Source organism: Quercus lobata, chromosome 12, assembly GCF_001633185.2.
Source record: "Quercus lobata isolate SW786 chromosome 12, ValleyOak3.0 Primary Assembly, whole genome shotgun sequence".
Classification (NCBI taxonomy): domain Eukaryota; kingdom Viridiplantae; phylum Streptophyta; class Magnoliopsida; order Fagales; family Fagaceae; genus Quercus; species Quercus lobata.
Window position 1 is genome coordinate 1761297 of NC_044915.1, and position 16644 is coordinate 1777940.

The 16644-nt window shown below is 30.9% G+C and overlaps 1 protein-coding gene across 1 annotated transcript; it reads right to left on the reverse strand.

Moving 5' to 3' along the window:
* Window positions 1–2852: 2852 nt before the first annotated feature.
* Window positions 2853–6023, reverse strand: LOC115970000 (probable xyloglucan endotransglucosylase/hydrolase protein 30). Its single transcript, XM_031089647.1, has 4 exons — window positions 5748–6023; window positions 5463–5563; window positions 4662–4870; window positions 2853–3546 (listed from the first exon to the last, which is right to left on the reverse strand). Exons 1-4 carry the CDS (start codon window positions 5965–5967, stop codon window positions 3018–3020), a joined length of 1059 nt encoding a protein of 352 aa, XP_030945507.1. The 5' UTR covers window positions 5968–6023; the 3' UTR covers window positions 2853–3017.
* Between the last annotated feature and the right edge of the window lie 10621 nt (window positions 6024–16644).

Below are 16644 nucleotides of genomic sequence, written 5' to 3' on the forward strand. Positions count from 1 at the left end.
AAAAAAAAAAGACAAGAAAGAGATACTTATTTGATAAAAATTTATGTTTATTATCTATTTATTTCTTGTTATGTGACATCATTTCATAATCATACGAATGGTTAATATTATACTAGAAAAAGTTTCTAGGGTTGCTTTCCTTTCCTTTCAAAAGCGCTGAAACCATAACAGAAAGTGTCAGTTTTTATATAGTTGGAGATGAAAATTTTGAATCTTAAATATCTCTATTGGAAATATTAAAAGATGTTAACCAATTAAATTACATTGATTTTAGGGAGCGTTTGATTGTTTGGTTCATATTTTTGTTACAAGATTATGGTACAAAATATGGAATTAGGAAGCAAACAAATATGAGAATAAAATCTGGACAATATGAAAATAAATAATTCTCTTACTATGTTATCTTTTCATACAAACAATATGATTAATTGAATTATTCATTTCTAGATATAATATTAATCTTATAATTACCTCTAAGCCAAAGTTTTTTTTTTTTTTTTTGGTTTTGTATGGGCATTATTTGCAAGCAGAACGAGCATACCTTTCTTCTTCTTTTTTTGAGACCAAAAAGAGAGACTTTGGTGTAGACTCATCAACTCCATGTTACGTGACAATAAGGGTAATACCACATGTACCATTGGGACCTTTCTCAACTTGAACTAAGTTCTTTATTTTTATGAACTTGGATGAAGTTCTTAATTAAACACTAGATAATATCCCGCACGATGCACAAATACTTTGCAATCTCATTTGAAATTTTTTTTATGTATATTAAGACTAATATATAATACTCATTTTGTTGTATAATATTTACATTTGCTCACAATATTGTTGAATGCTTCAAATCTTGATTTTCTTAATTCATATTTTATAAAACTAAAAAATAAAATGTCTTAGAATTGGTTTCCAAATATTGAGTGGAATTACTTTACTAATCTAAAATTATGAGGTTGAAATTGCATAGTTTTTCCACATTTCTATGAGACCATAACATATTATAATATTTATGGTAAAAAATATACTTTATTTTTTAAACTGATTAAATGATTTTGAAATCTATAAATAATAATTTAAAACATAAAATAGTTTCATATCTTGAAATTACATAAATTTAAGCAACCTCTCAAATACTTCCTCAACCATTCAATTCTTACAATCAAATAAGGAGACCCCAATCCCATACACCAATTTTATTATTTTATTGAAATTAAAGAAAACATTTGTAAGTATCAGTATAGAGAACACAATTAAACAAAGAAAAACTAGCTAAAAACAGATGTTTTTCAAGATCTAGTTGCCAATAACTAGGCTTCTATATCCCCCCCAAAAAAAACAAAAACAAAAACAAAAAAGGGGAAACACTCTAAAATCATCATTAACTTTTATTTTTATTGCTATAGTTCAAACAACACTAAATAGTAGTAAAAAACTACAAAGAAACCTACAAAGTTTGAGTTCTAAAAAAGAATATAAAAAAAAATAGCTAACCTCATCAATAATGAATCAAAATGTTTATTTCTCTTTAGTTCTAAAACAAAATAAATTTATGGTTTTTCCACAACCAAAGACTCAAAATCAATCATAGCTTTCACAAAACCTACAACGTCTGACTTCAATATCAAAATTATAAGTGATTATCACTTAATAAAAAACACAAATTTCCTTCCTTTGTCAAAGCCAAGTCATATGAGTTAGGACTAAATGGGACGACAATGTTGGAGTTAGATAGGTGCCATTGAAAATTTGAAGGTAAATAACATCGCTCTTGGCTTAGGAGTATTTGAGATAGAATGACATGAAAGGTTGCAGGCTAATGTATTGTATATAAATGAGTAAAAGTGCAAAAAGTGAAAAGGGTAAATGGAAATGCAAAGAATTTTGTGTGTGTGAGAGAGAAAAAATCTTGAAACATTAAACTAAAGTAACCAAAGAGTAGTCTTGAAACATTGAACTAAAAAAACCAAAGAGTCCTTATTTTTCAATTTTTTCTTATCTCTGATGTGACACTTGAGAGTATTTTAATTTTAATTATCTTTCAAAGAGTGCGCTACATGGCAAAATTTCATGATCTCTAATGTGAGAACTTTACTTTATATAGATATATATTGATTATGTACTTGTTTTAGTTTATTTATATATAATTAAACAAACAATCATAAAATGTAACCTCTGTGAGTCTAAGTTTCAAAATAATACTAAGGCCTTAAATGATCATTCGTAGCTTTCAACACTAACGAATATTCCATTTACAAGTATCTATTTCAAATTAATGGAATTCTTGAGTTTTGTATATGATGGCATTTTATCTCTGGCACATCTATTACTACTATCCTCAACTTCTTACCTATTTATCATACAGTAACATTATGAACTATAGCAATTCCTCTCTATCAAAAAAAGATAAATATTTTCCTCAAAATGTCTCATCAAAAAAAAAAAAAAAAAACAAAAACAAAAACAAAAAGATAAATGGTAAGCAAATATTTTATATGGGTAAATTGCAAATTACACCCTAAAGTTTGGGGGTATTTTGGATTTTACATCCTGAAATTTCAGAATTTAGATTTTACCTCCTGAAGTTTGAGATTATTTGAATTTTACATCTTAACGTTTTAAAATTTAGATTTTACCCCTCTAAAGTTTAGGAGTGTTTAAATTTTACTCTCTAAAATTTTTGGATGTTTGGATTTTATATCTTGAAATTTCTGAATTTTTTTTTAATGAAAACTTTATTAATCTAGAGATTTGAAACTATAGCTAAGGTTTATCTAGAAAGAAAAAGAAACCATAGCTAAGGTCGAATATATTATGCTATTAGTAGATTTGAGTGATAGGGTCTTGCCAAAGGGGGCAAAAAACTTTCCTTATTGTTATTATTTAGAAAAAGCAAGAAACTTCATAACGATTTAATCTGTTTTAGTGAAATAAATAAATAAATAAACATTATAAATAAAATTTCACAAAACCAACACGTACCATAAGTACATTTTAAATTACAATATCAATAGTAGATATGATCACATATTACTATTAGAGGCTGAAGAAGAAATTGGGGTCCGACTTCGCCGCTTTGATTGCCTTGATTGTTTGTGGTGGCTCCCTCCAAATCTCAATCTTCCAGTGTCTTTGAACCGCTGCTTCTCATCTCGACTAATGATACATTCGGGTGGTGGCACGGGGTAACGCAACGTATCATAGCAATAAGAGTAATACATGAACCTTTGGCGGAACCACCGCATGGCTTGGCGGCGCTTACGTGTCATGATTGCATAGTCTTGGCTGACTAGGTAAGCATCCTTTTCAGCACAAACATCAGCAGCCGAGACTTGCTCAATTGGGTCCGTGGCGCAACCCTCTAGGACAAGGTCCTTGAATTCGGCTACAAAGGGTGCATACTTGTAATTCACTTTGTATCTACCTCCCGACGTGGCCCAATTTGAAGCGTCCCATATGGTTGTGTACAGTGACATCGGCTTTGATGGGTAGTCACCACCCATTGCATCATTTTTCACCACCTCTCTTATTGGAACTTCATCGATATAAAATCTGTTCATTCCAAAATTATTAAAAAAACAAATAAAGTCATAAAATTGACATAATTATATTACCATATTTCATGTATCAAACTCACGGGGGTAGAATTTAGTGATAAACAATGTATGATAAGTCAACAAATATGTCTTATTATTAACGCAATTATAGTAACACGGGTAATGTCACGAACAGTTGCTTCTTATAAACGTTGAGCTAGAGAAATTCAATTGTGGTTGAAGACTAATCGTTATTATAGTTAATGAAAATATTGAAATATCTTAGGTAGGTGGATTTGGCCAGCAATTTTTTGTCGCTGGTATAGGAATTTATGAGTTATCCCCTAGTTTGGCAGCCTAAGAAATTAACTATAAAGAATACAAATTTGTCCCACATGCTTACTTATAGCGCATGGACCAAGCCCCTTCTCACCAAATAAGTTGGAAAAGTGGACTAGCTAAAATAAGATCGAATATTTATATAGTTTAGCTGTTCAAAAGGAAGTAATTGAGGGTAATTTCATAGAAAATTATTCAATATTTTTAGGAGTTACATAATATAGTACTCCTTCACCTAATTTAACAGTTGATCACGTTAATTAAATTTATTATGAAACTCATTATTCAAATATAAGACTAGAGAATACTATACTAGCTTTAGAGATTACAAAGTCACAACCCACACGCAACAGCAATCACTACTACCTCTCGTGGGGTCAAACAAAACATACTACAACAAAGAAAGAGGTTATAGAGGGTAATGCTACAATTATAATAATTTTCACAACTAATTTCATACTTACTAAGTTGACAAATTATTATTATTATATAGAACCATCAATAGCACTACTTTATTGTTCAATATTAACAAGTTGCCACAATAGACAATTGTCAATTTTTTAATTTTGGTGTGACTATATACTTATTGGATGTAAAAGGCAGAAATATGTTAACAAAGTGGTATTCAATCATCCCTATAATAAAAAATAAAAAATAAATAAAAAAGTGGTATCCAATCCATAAAAGGACTTCGCAAAAGCAGAAAGAAGAAGCAAATTGGCAAAAAAAAAAAAAAAAAAAAAAAAAAAAAAAAAAAAAAAAAAAAAAAACCATAAAATAAAAAACACTTACATAGTTTTATTGGCAGTCCAAAGAATGCTGTATCGGTGGAACTCCTTGGAGGGGTCAAACCAAAGACGATACCGCTCCTCCCGGCCGCGGTTTGTGCTACCATTACCGTACAAATTGGTTTGGAACCTCCATGGCTTACCTTCAAGGTTCCCTAAAAACTCGAAGTCTAACTCATCATGGCTCTTCTCAAATACGTCACCGTTTGATGTCTGTATATATATATGGAAAGATATCAACAAAAATCAACCATGATCATGAAAATTTATTCTAATCATGTAGGAATATGGTGCATGACGGTTTTGCAGGGCATGGGCAGATAATTCATACCAGTGACGAATTGGTCTTTTATATTTTTGGGAAATTAAAAAAAAAAAAAAAAAAAACAAGGAACTAATTTTTAGGCTTAAAACATTGATGCATACACCGAGAATAGTGTGTGTATATATATAGAAAACTATTTATGGATTTGAAACGTTAGTGTGGAGTTTGAAAAAGTAAACTCTCTACTTTTAATTACGTGCCAGATTCAATTGATTGCTTACGTACGTAGTTATGTTTCTGAAGAATTCCAATCGTTGAAAGGAAAAGTCTTTTATGGTGTACTAAAAAAAAAATTCTATTTCCTTTTCTGTTTCCTCTTTTTTTTTTTCAGGATAAAAAACTTTATAATAATTCTCAAAGATTATGAAAAGGATGTTAAAATTTCAAAATAACAAACAAGAGATTAGGCTTCTATCCTATCTATTATATTTGAAAAAAATACTGACAATATATAGAAAGCTGAATTAATGACCTACGTACATAAAAGGCAACACAGATGCCGGCCGTGTAATCTGATGGCAACTTGATGTTAGCGCTGAAGAACCCATGTTTGTATAGGTTGGAGGAGATGAAGCCCGAACCTATCAACAACCATAACAAGAACCAATCAATGAGAATGAAAAAAAAGGGTTTTGGCTAAAAGAAACAGGGCATGGCGTGTCCGGTTAAATAATTAAATTTATCATATTTCAATAAGTTAGGTTTTTGAAACCATCAATAATTTAATATGATATTAGAGCATGAAATCTTGACAGGGGTATATACCTGTAAAGCGATCAAGGAGAAGACGGACGCCTTTGCCGTTGGGAGAGCGAACAAGGTTGCCGTCACCGAAGAGAGGAGTGTAGCCTTGGTTGAAAGGGATGGTGGTCAGATTGCTGAAAGCCGCGTTGGCTATGGAGATTAACAAAAAGATAGAGAAGAGCGCAAACGTTTTCGATGCTCCAAAACCAAAACCATAACAACAACGTAATAAATCATCCATGTTTTTCTCTCTTCCCACCACTTCTCTTTGCGTTTTCTGCAAGTTTATTTATATATATATATATATACACAAATACAAATTAAAACAGTGAAGGCATTTAATGCAAGGGATTAGAGAGAGAGAGAAGCATCTGTGGCTGCTGAGTTTTTATTTTTTTATTTTTTATTTCATTGTATGTACGAGAATGCCCTTCTTATGTTGGGATATTATTATCATAGGCTGCCTACTGTGGACGGTTATATATATTGTATATATATAGAATATAGTTGGGGTTGTTGGAAATTTGTGATTTTTTTTAAAGAGTAGTTTCTTCCGGTTATAAAAAAGAAAATGATTATTTTTCATTCATAGTAATTGTAAGGACTCAATTTGTAACGACCCCAAAATGATATTGGGTTCGCACGTTGAGGGCCCAAACAATATAATTTGTAAAACGTAGGTTTGAAAGGTTAGGCCTTGGTCACCGAACGGTGGTTAGTCGTGGTGTTCATACAAATTTAAACCGTGTTCGTTCGAGGAGTCTTTCTCCTCGAGACGGTCTGGGAGGCTCTGGTTCTTGGCCTTTTTTCCCAGCCCCTTTCTCTAGATTGCTTACTTTTCCTTTTATACTAGCCTGTATCCCTCATCCAACGTCCACGTGTAGGTTCGACTTTCCAAGACTGATACTTGTCCCATCAGTCCATACCCAAAATGGTTGGGGGTGATTGTAAAAACTGAAGAGTATGGTTCTGTCAGGTGCAGAGTATTCAATGGCAGTAATGGCAGCTTTCCCTTTGTCCTTGGTCGCTATACTGTCCAGCGGTCCTTTCTCTATCAACGCAGATATTTTTGGTTTTTTCCGGAACCGTTCCTATACCGTTCTTACCCTTTCTTTCAGGAGGGCCACGGGGATGCCGAGGACAGAGTCATCCTCGGCTACGTCTCAAAATTACTTGGACTTTTATTATATGTCCTTGGCTGTATCCCTCCTCGGCTAGGGCCTTGGGCCCCAATGCAAAAGTGGGCCAGGGTCACAAATTATTGGGCCCCACAGTAATAAACTAATAATGCTAATTAGGAAACGAAAATTTTCTTATTATCCTTTTCAAAATTTTTAACTGATTATTATATCATTATTTCATTAACAAAATTATAAAAAAAAAAATTTATTTTTATATGGATTAATTATCACTGACATTATTTTTATTAGTAGTAATTACAATATGTCATTTATTGGATTTGTATTAGAGTTTGAGATTTTATTATTAATAAAAAAATGCATATAAAAATTTTCCCAACTTTTTCACACAATTTTTTATAAACTTGTACACAATTATTGACATAAATAATTGATTTTTTATAATAAAAAAAAGTTTTATTATCAATAATGCATAATAAGTTTGATGTTATCTTAGTTCTAAGAGGCTTATAATTTAGTGAGAAAACTAAGTTCAACGCAATAGATTATGGGTTCAAATCTTGCTCTTCTTTTAGTTGAGGGGGGAATACTTTTATTAAAATTGTTGGGAGATTCATGATTGATTCTAGAATTCTTTTATCAATAGGAGATTAATTAAGGGTCTGTTTGGATACCGCTTATTACTGAAAACTAAAAATACTGTAGCAAAATAATTTTTAAATGTGTGAATAGTGCTGTGAGACCCAATTTTAATGAAAATTTTGTTGAAAAAAATACTTGCGGGTCCCATGAACAGTACATGGAACCCACTAAAAAATGCTGGACACAGCTAAAATTAAGAGTTGCTAGATGTTAAAAATAATTAAGAGTTGCTTTTTTATGCAGTTGCCAACAGTGAAGGAGGAAGAAGGCTACTGTGGAATATTATATATATATATATAAATAAAGGTGGTTGAGAACTTGTGATTAAGTTAAAAATTAAGGGTTGGTTAATGATTGATTCTGAAGTATCAACTATAATTAGGTATATAAGACAATTAATTAATTGGATAATAATATTTAGGAATTTCTATTTCATGAAGTAATTGCCAACAGTACTGGACAGTGGAGGAGGGTTGTCTTTTACTTTTTAGGCCAGCTTCAAACTTGAAAGTCAAGGGAATAGGTGAGAACCAATATGATGCAGACACATTTGGGTTCTTTTGGTATGTGTATGTCACAAGATTCTGGTTCCATGCAGAAGCTTCTTTTTAAAAAAATTGAATAATGAACTTCTTGTACGAAATTAAAAAGATGGTGCACAAGAAAATGATTAATTTATACATATTTGAGTTTCAGACAATGACACAGAAAAGGAGATTTCTAATCGAGTCTTCTGCTGCTGTAGTCGTTGGTTGAAATTAAAATTATTTGGCATCATCCTTGTAAATTGTATGAAAGTTTCAAAATAAAATCTAGCAATGTCAAACTTTCAAAACACTGAGGATCAAGTCAGTTTTTTCTTCTTCTTCTTTTTTCCCTATGCCATGGAGTCGTATGAATTATGAAATGTAACTTTTTCATAGAGGAAATTTCATATCATTGCACTCTCTCACATGTGAACACAAAATTTGGTTATTTATTTTCCCTTCCTTTAACAAAACAAGAATTTTCTTACTCTTTAAGCAAAAAATAAAAGAATTTTCTTATTCTTACTTAAAAAAACTTTATCATGATGCAAAAGGATGCATACGTGTTAAATTATAAAAACATAAGGTCATTTTCAGCAATTTTATAGGGGGTCAAGATACATAGATATATGCAAAGATTAGGTTACTTTTTTGTTTTTTCTTCTAAAAAAATAGATTAGGTTACTATGGTGTATTGAATATTCTTGGTTGTTTGGCAATGAGAGTGAAAATAACCTGATCTTTCTAAAGAAGACCAAACCAACATTGAAAATAATAAGGCTACCATTTTTAAAAAAAATAAAAATAAAAATAAAAAGAGGTTGGACTTGGATTAAATAATGATGATGAGTGAATTCGTAAAACAAGTGGCAGTAGGTGGGTATTATTGTCCATATAAGAAAAGGGGATAAATAAAAATATTAGTAGGTGATTATGTCAAAAGTAGAAGGGTATTATGGGTAATAGGAACCATGCTTCGATCTATGAGGAGCTGAAGAGGAAAACTTCTTCCGAAAAACCGTGTCCGAGACTAAAGGCGGCGTTAATAATGCCACGCTGTCTTTACTATGACCTCTTGTTTTCCACTGACAATTCTCCTTAAATGTAAAAGGAGGTTTTTGTCAATCTCCTTTTCTCTTTCTCAATTTGTTCTCATCACCCTGTCACCAAAAAAACAAAAGTCTCCTCACTTTAATCTCAATCTAAACCTCACCTTTTTATCTCTATTTTTCACCAAATTATCTGTCACATCACAATAATGTAAAAAAATGATAGAAAAGTATTCATTGTACATGGAATTTTTTTTTCTTTAAAGATGCAATAGGATTATAATTAATGGGGTTGATGATTGTTTTTTTATTATCAAATCACAATAATAATTAGTTTTTAATTTAATCAAAATTTGAATCTTAGATTTTTTGCTTTTAGATGAATTTACTTTTTATTAGTTTACTTTGATTATTGTGTAAAATAAATTTTATTTTGAAAAAAAAAGTAATTTTTTAAAAACTATACTCTATTTTAAGATTAAAGATATAAGCTCAACCAAATGAATGATATTAATTATTTTTTTTAAAGTAATTTTTAAAAAACTATATATTCTATTTTAAGATTAAAATTGATAAACTCTATCAAATGAATGCTATTAAATATCCTCCTTAAATGTCAAGTTATCTATATCTATATATATATATATATATATATATATTTGTGGGGGCTATGGCCCAAAATAACGAGTTGGGCCTTGGGCCTGTTTGAGGAGGCAACGTGGCTCAGGTGATCCATGTTCTAAGTCTTATCACGAGAGACAAAGAAAAAAGGTCCGAGGAGACATTCCTCCTTGGACACTGAAAATCCGGAACGGAGGTATGTCCAAGCCACTGAAGCGCATTCCCTAAATACATGAGAAGAAAGAAAACACAAAATATCTAAACAAAGACTGTCACCACCACATTAAATGCACTACAACTACCTTCCTGACCGCATTAATGTGGAGAAGACCCCTGAACAGTGTTACCTTAGTTACCTCAACTCATAAAGGACTGAAAGAAGTGTCTAATAGAACATGTGCTCAAGTAGAGGTTTGGATAATTAACAAGTGTAAAACCCAGATGATAGGAAAGAGCCTATATAATGTAAAAAAACCCCCATAAGGAGGGGACGAAAAAAAGGGAAGAGAATACTGTAGCATGCATAAGAACCCTAATGTAGTGATCTGCATTCATAAATGAAATACTATGTCTCCTCGGACCAGAGGTTATTTCACCATAATAATTGTTGTTCTTATTTGTGTTCCTTAATCTCATGCAAACCTCTGCTTGACTTATCAAAACCTAGTTCTTTAATCCGCACTCTACAAAATTCATTGCAATGGGCTTTTTGACCCAGGGTCTTATCCAGTTCAGACCTGGGCTCCAAACTGTGTCCCTACAATATTAATAGCTAAACCTTAGTAAAAATCCAATTAAATTTTAATTAGATTCTTAATTTTGCGTAACGTATCTTATTTAATTTTTAATTTTGTGTCAAATAAATTATTGAATGTAAAAATCGAACAGTCCAAACTCAATTACATTCTAAATTGGATTTCAATTGGAAGCTAATTTTCCATCATGTGTCAATCTAAGTTTTTAATTTTTGTGGCAAGTGAATTATAAGATGCGAAAATTAAAGAGTCTAAAACCAATTAAATTCTAAATTATATATATAAAATGAGAAACCATTATAACTCAACTAATATCACATTTTGATGCTTCCAACAAAAATGTCAATACAAGACCATAGTCAGGGGGTAAAGAGGGGGCAATTTCCCCTTGGCATTATCAAAATTTGGATTCAGATCCTCCTAAGCTCCTATTGTACTTTATCAAATAGAGTTCTTTTAATCTTGACCTTTCATTTAAAAACCAATGGTTCAAATTATTCCATGTTACTAATTCTTGAACAAAACCTTAAAAATAGATGCCACGTCAGTTCTTAAAAGGTATATTCATTATAAATTTAAAATATATTCCAATAATGACTAATTTAATCAAACTTATGTAGAAATATCTAACAAAGTTGACTAAATCAATCAAATTAGCATATATTTATAACATACACATTCAAATTGATTAAACTTAAAAGTGATAATATATGACATATAAGCCAAAATATTTTTTTTTATTATCATATTTATCATCTGGGCTAATCAACTACATCCAAGTCTTTCTCAAAAAAAAAAAAAAAAAACCTACATCCAAGTCAATATTATTATCATGTTCTTAATTTTGTGAAATTATTTCTTCATTGACATGTTCTTCATCATCATTAACATTTACTATCTCTTATTGTTCTTTTATTTTAATAATTTTTTATTTATATTCCTTCTTGACATTCTAGCTTCTTAGACTTATAATAATAGTAAAAAAACTATAAATGTATTTTCATTTAATACCTTATTCATAGTATAGAAAAATTTGGTAACTTATAAAGGGAAATTTAGCAGCTTATTGGTGAGAAATAATTTTTTTTTTTTAAGAATTTTGGGATGAGATTGAACAATTTAGAGACATATATTCAATACTTAAAAAGTTCGTACCTATGTGGCACCAAATATACTATGTTGCATGATCCAGTAGTTAAACAACCATATGGCATTTTACAATCCGGTTGTTGAAGTGAACAATCGAATCTCAATCACTCTCTCTCACTCTCGTGATTTGGCTGTTCAACAACCGTATATTCAATTTCTCTCTCCTTCCCTTCTTTTGTGACTGGCATTAATCATGCAGCATGCCATTTGCAAATTTCAACGCAAGGTATATCCATCCTGCCAATGCCATATCCACATATATCAAATGTAAAACTGGAGAATTTCATTAGCTAGATATGTACATACGTAATATGTAAGGAAATTAAATAGAACATTTGAGTTGTGAATATTGGAATTCAATTTTTTGTCTTCCATCCTTGTACTAAAAATAAATTGCTTTATTGATCGCTCTTCAAGTCTCATTTCCCTATTGTAAACCAAGACATTGAAAGAATAAATATATATCTATAGTTTCTTTTTCTTTCTTTTTTTTGTTGCTAAAATTCAAAGTGCACCCTCTAAATTTGACTGAAATTCATTTAAGTTATTTAACTTTACTTTTGTTTAATTGAGTTCTCTAAATTCTAAAGTTATTCAATTCAGGCATTTTGACCAATATACTTCGCATAGTCCGGGGGATAACATGCATATTTCAATTCAAAAGTCTTTTTTATTTATTTTTCTTTAGCATTTTTTGTTATTGAGGAAAAACAATACTAAATAGTTATAGGAAGAAGAGGGAGGCTAATGTCCTCTAAATCATTAAATCATATCATATTATATGTTATATAAAAAAAGTTGGGCTTAGAAGCCGTGATTGAGCCAAGTGGCTCCTCTCACTAATTAGAAAATTAATTTCAAATTATTTGTTATTATATATTTCGTCAAATTAAGAGATAATATTTAACAACTGTTTAATTTAGGTAAAACTTTATCATTTAAATTTTAATAAATTTAAATTCTATTCAAACTAAAAGTCTATTATAAGAATAAAAATCTAAACTTAAAAGGCAAATTACAACTTACATGTGGTTTGAAATTTGACACTTTAGTTTATTAATTCTACTCTAACTAAAAGAATACTATTAATATTTTAAGAACAACTAATTAGTAAATTATTTTTATATATTTAAACTTCAACAAATTTAAATTCTATTCAAACTAAAAATCTATTATCAAAAATTTCTAAACTTAAATATTTCAATAATATTAAATTCTATTCAAACTAAAAGTCAATGATAAAAAATTATAAACTTAAATCCAAACAAGAACCCACATTTTCCTTCTTAAAAAAAAAAATAAAAAAAAAAACTTTTGACTTTTCCTCCAACTAAAAGTCTATTATCAACATTTTAAGAACAACTAATTAGTAAATTAATTTTATATTATTTGTTATTATATATTTCCTCAAATTAAGGGATAATAATAAATGTTTAGTTTAAATTTAAGTAAAACTAAAAGTCGATCATCAAAATTTTGCATCTTATTAAATTAATATTTTATTAGAATATTAAGGTACAGAACTCTTGACTAAAGGACAAGATTTAACAATAATTTAATTTAAATAAAACTTTATAATCTAAGTTTTAGAAATTTAAATTCTACTCCAACTAATAATCTATTATCAAAATTTTCATATATATATATATATATATATGTATGTATATATTAATCCATAATTAAATCTCACACAATACACCCCACATTATTGTATGTTTTTTCACATTTTTTTCCCAATATGCAACTTACACTTTTGTTTTAATCTAATAAATTTATCTTACTTATTGTTCTTTGCTTCTGAATTTGTGTGCATAATATTATGCCAAATGAAATTTACTATAAAAAGCAAAACAATGGACAATCCTTTTAAGTTCTTGGTTCTCTTATGTAAGTTTTTATTTTATTTTGTATTCTCAAATTTTGAACTCTTTTGTGTATGTTTTTTTTTTTTTTTGGTTTTCATTATTATATTTAATTTGTACAATGTGTTGATTTTTTTAATTAGACTATCACTAGGAAAAAATTTGTATTGAGAAACTTTTTTTATTTTTTTATTGTTTGTGTTGGCTAGAGTATAGATTAAATATAATACAAATAGGAATGATCAAACTCATTCATATCTTATATTAAGAAATTAACGCAAATCACAAAGATAATTTTCAAATATAAAAGTAATTAAACACTAATAAAGTACAAATTCTAAACAATTAGAACTTAAAACAAATTTTTTTATAAAAATTATTTACTTATTTTATAATTTATTATTACTATTTATTTAATAATTATGTTTTAATTATTTAAAAAAAAATAGCTTACATTTAAATTTTCATCAAGCTGTGAATCACATGGGAATAATATTAGTTATAAGAGTAATATTATAGCCACAAACTATTTTATAACATTTTTGTAGGGGTAAGGGTCCAAGATCGTATATTGGGTTTTGGGTTTTATCCGATGACATTGATAGGTCCGAGGAGAAGCAAATAATTATTAGATGTTCCTCGTTAAAGTCTCACAAGTAAGGAACAAAATGAGAGGATTGTCCGAGGAGGAACTCCTCCTCGGTCATGGTGAATATAGTTCAAAGTGTGTACTCCATCTGTAGGGTCACAATTTGGGGCCCAAGCCCAACAAGTATGAGGTCTTGGTCCAAGGGGTCCTGAAACAATGAATTTGTAGAGAGTGGGTTACAGAACCGGGCCTTAACGAAGTAGAGACTAAGTTTGGACTACACAACACTTGGATACAAGAAAATCCTGTTAATGTCCATATATTCTCAGTTCAAGGAGATGAGATAGATATTTACTGGTTCTTACTTTCAGTTTTCCAATTCTTTTTCTGTTCCTCTTGCTTTTCTCGCATCCCCTTCCTCATGAGGACTCTCTTTCTTATATAGCCTCCTTGAAGCCATCGTGACCTTACACTTGTTGATTATCTGGGCTCCCACTTGAGTGCTTGTCCCATCAGACACTCCTTTCACCTTTCTGTGAGTTGTGGTAGCCAAGGCAGTACTGTTTACAGGTCTTCTTCACATTAATGCGGCCAAAAAAGTAACTGCAACGCATTTAATGTGACAGCTGCAACCTCTCCTTGGGCATCTTTCGTTTCCTTCTTTGCCACGGGTCTGTAGGGCTTGTCCTTGCTACTAGTGTTCGTTAGGGTGGATCCTTTTAGTAGGCAAAGTGCATGTTGAGCCCTACTCGTCACGTCCGAGGAGACGTTTCTCCTCGGACTGCCCTTTAAATGACTTCAGGCCTACGAGAGTTGGACTAGGACCCCTTTTGGGGTATACGCTCTCTCTTCGAACATGGTTAACCGTCCCGTATGGGGCCCAAGGCCCATTGTATGATTTTGGGCCTTTGGGCCTTTGCCCTTACACCATTAATTAGAATGATACTCCAAGAAACTCCAATGATAGGGACATGCCTCATGAACATACGAGAAGGAAGGAAATCTAAAATATCTAAGGGAAAGCTGCCACTACCGCATTAAATGCACTGCAGCTACTTTTCTGGCCGTATTTATGTGGAGAAGACCTCTAAATAGTGCTACCTTAACTACCACAACTTATAGAAAATCAGAGACGGTGTCTAATGGGACAGGTACTCAAGTAAGGGGCTCGGATGATCAACAGATGTAGGATGAAGATGGTCCAAAGGAATATATATAATGTGAAAAACTCTTCATGAAGAGTGGATCAAAAAAAAAAAAAAAAACACTGTAGCAATCTAAATTGTCTTTATATCTAACTGTGATCAATATATACAATTGTGACCTCCTCAGACTGAAAGTCCATTGAGATCAAAATCTCTTATTTGTGTTTGATTGTCATTTAATTTAATATTAGCCGTTGTTCAACTCATTAGGGTCTAGTTCTTTAACCCACTCTCTACAAATTTATTGTATTTGGCTCATTGGGCCGAGATCCCATATATTTTGGGTTTGGACCATAAATCGGGACCCTACAATTTTTATAAACTATTGATGCTTGAGCTGTCCTTGTTTGTGATGGAGCATCCGCATGGGAGCTCAAAGTGGGAAGATCTTTAGACACCATATAAAAAGAAAGGAAACCACAACAAGTGAAAACCTCAAAAGTGAAAGAAATCTTCCACAAGGTTAGGACGAAGCCTTGCAAATTTGATCCTCTATTCCTCGATCTCCAAGGCAGCTAGTGTTTATGGAATGTCTCTATTGTTAGGTCTCAAATAATATTATTACAAATATTAGCAATCCAAAATAGCAATCGCACACAAGAACACAAATATATACGTGGAAAACCCTTTCTCTTAAAGGAAAAAAAAACCATGGGACAAACTCCGAATAATTTCATTATTATCAAATCAATTACAATAATTCTTGTATATGTTTCACGGCTAAAGAAAAATCTTTTTTTTTTTTTCTTTCACACACATACTAATTATCTCTTTTAAAGGCAGCAACACTTTGTTCTCTCCTCCTTGGCTATTTTCTCCAAGGCAGCAACCCTTTACTCTCTCCTCCTTAACTATCTTCTTGAAGGTGGCAATTCTTTTCTCTCTCCTTCCTCTTGCGTTCCTCCCAAGAGAAAATCCATTTTTTTCTCTCTCTTGGTTTCATGCTCTATTTTCCCTCTCCCCATAGGGAGGACTTTTGGGCCAAAGCCCTCAAATTCTTTGTAGTATTGTCTATTTATAAGACTCTTTTGCTATTCCCTCTTGAACTAAGAATACATTACCTCTTTAACAAGAAATATATTCCCTCTTAGATTAGGAATACATTACCTCTTTAATAAGGAATTTATTCCCTCTTGAACTAGAAATACATTACCTCTTTAACAAGGAATAGACTTCCTTCCACATCAAGGAATAGTCTTTCCTTCTACAACAAGGAAACCCAAATTAATTTTTCATTCTTCAACTAGAAAACCTAATTGACTTTCCAAGTCACAATTGGAACTTGAGACAATTTCCCAACATCTACTCTATAGAATTGGATTTCATAATTTAAAAAAATAATAAAAAGCCGACATTTTTTACATCTGGGTGTTCAGAAAT

What these genes read in the sequence shown, in the direction of transcription:
- LOC115970000 (XM_031089647.1), bottom strand. Translation starts at nt 5,967, where the DNA reads ATGGATGATTTATTACGTTGTTGTTATGGTTTTGGTTTTGGAGCATCG. An exon ending in TCTCCTTGATCGCTTTACAG is followed by an intron (nt 5,564 to 5,747) that starts GTATATACCCCT and finishes GGTTGTTGATAG; the next exon opens with GTTCGGGCTTCATCTCCTCC. An exon ending in TGGACTGCCAATAAAACTAT is followed by an intron (nt 3,547 to 4,661) that starts GTAAGTGTTTTT and finishes TGGAATGAACAG; the next exon opens with ATTTTATATCGATGAAGTTC.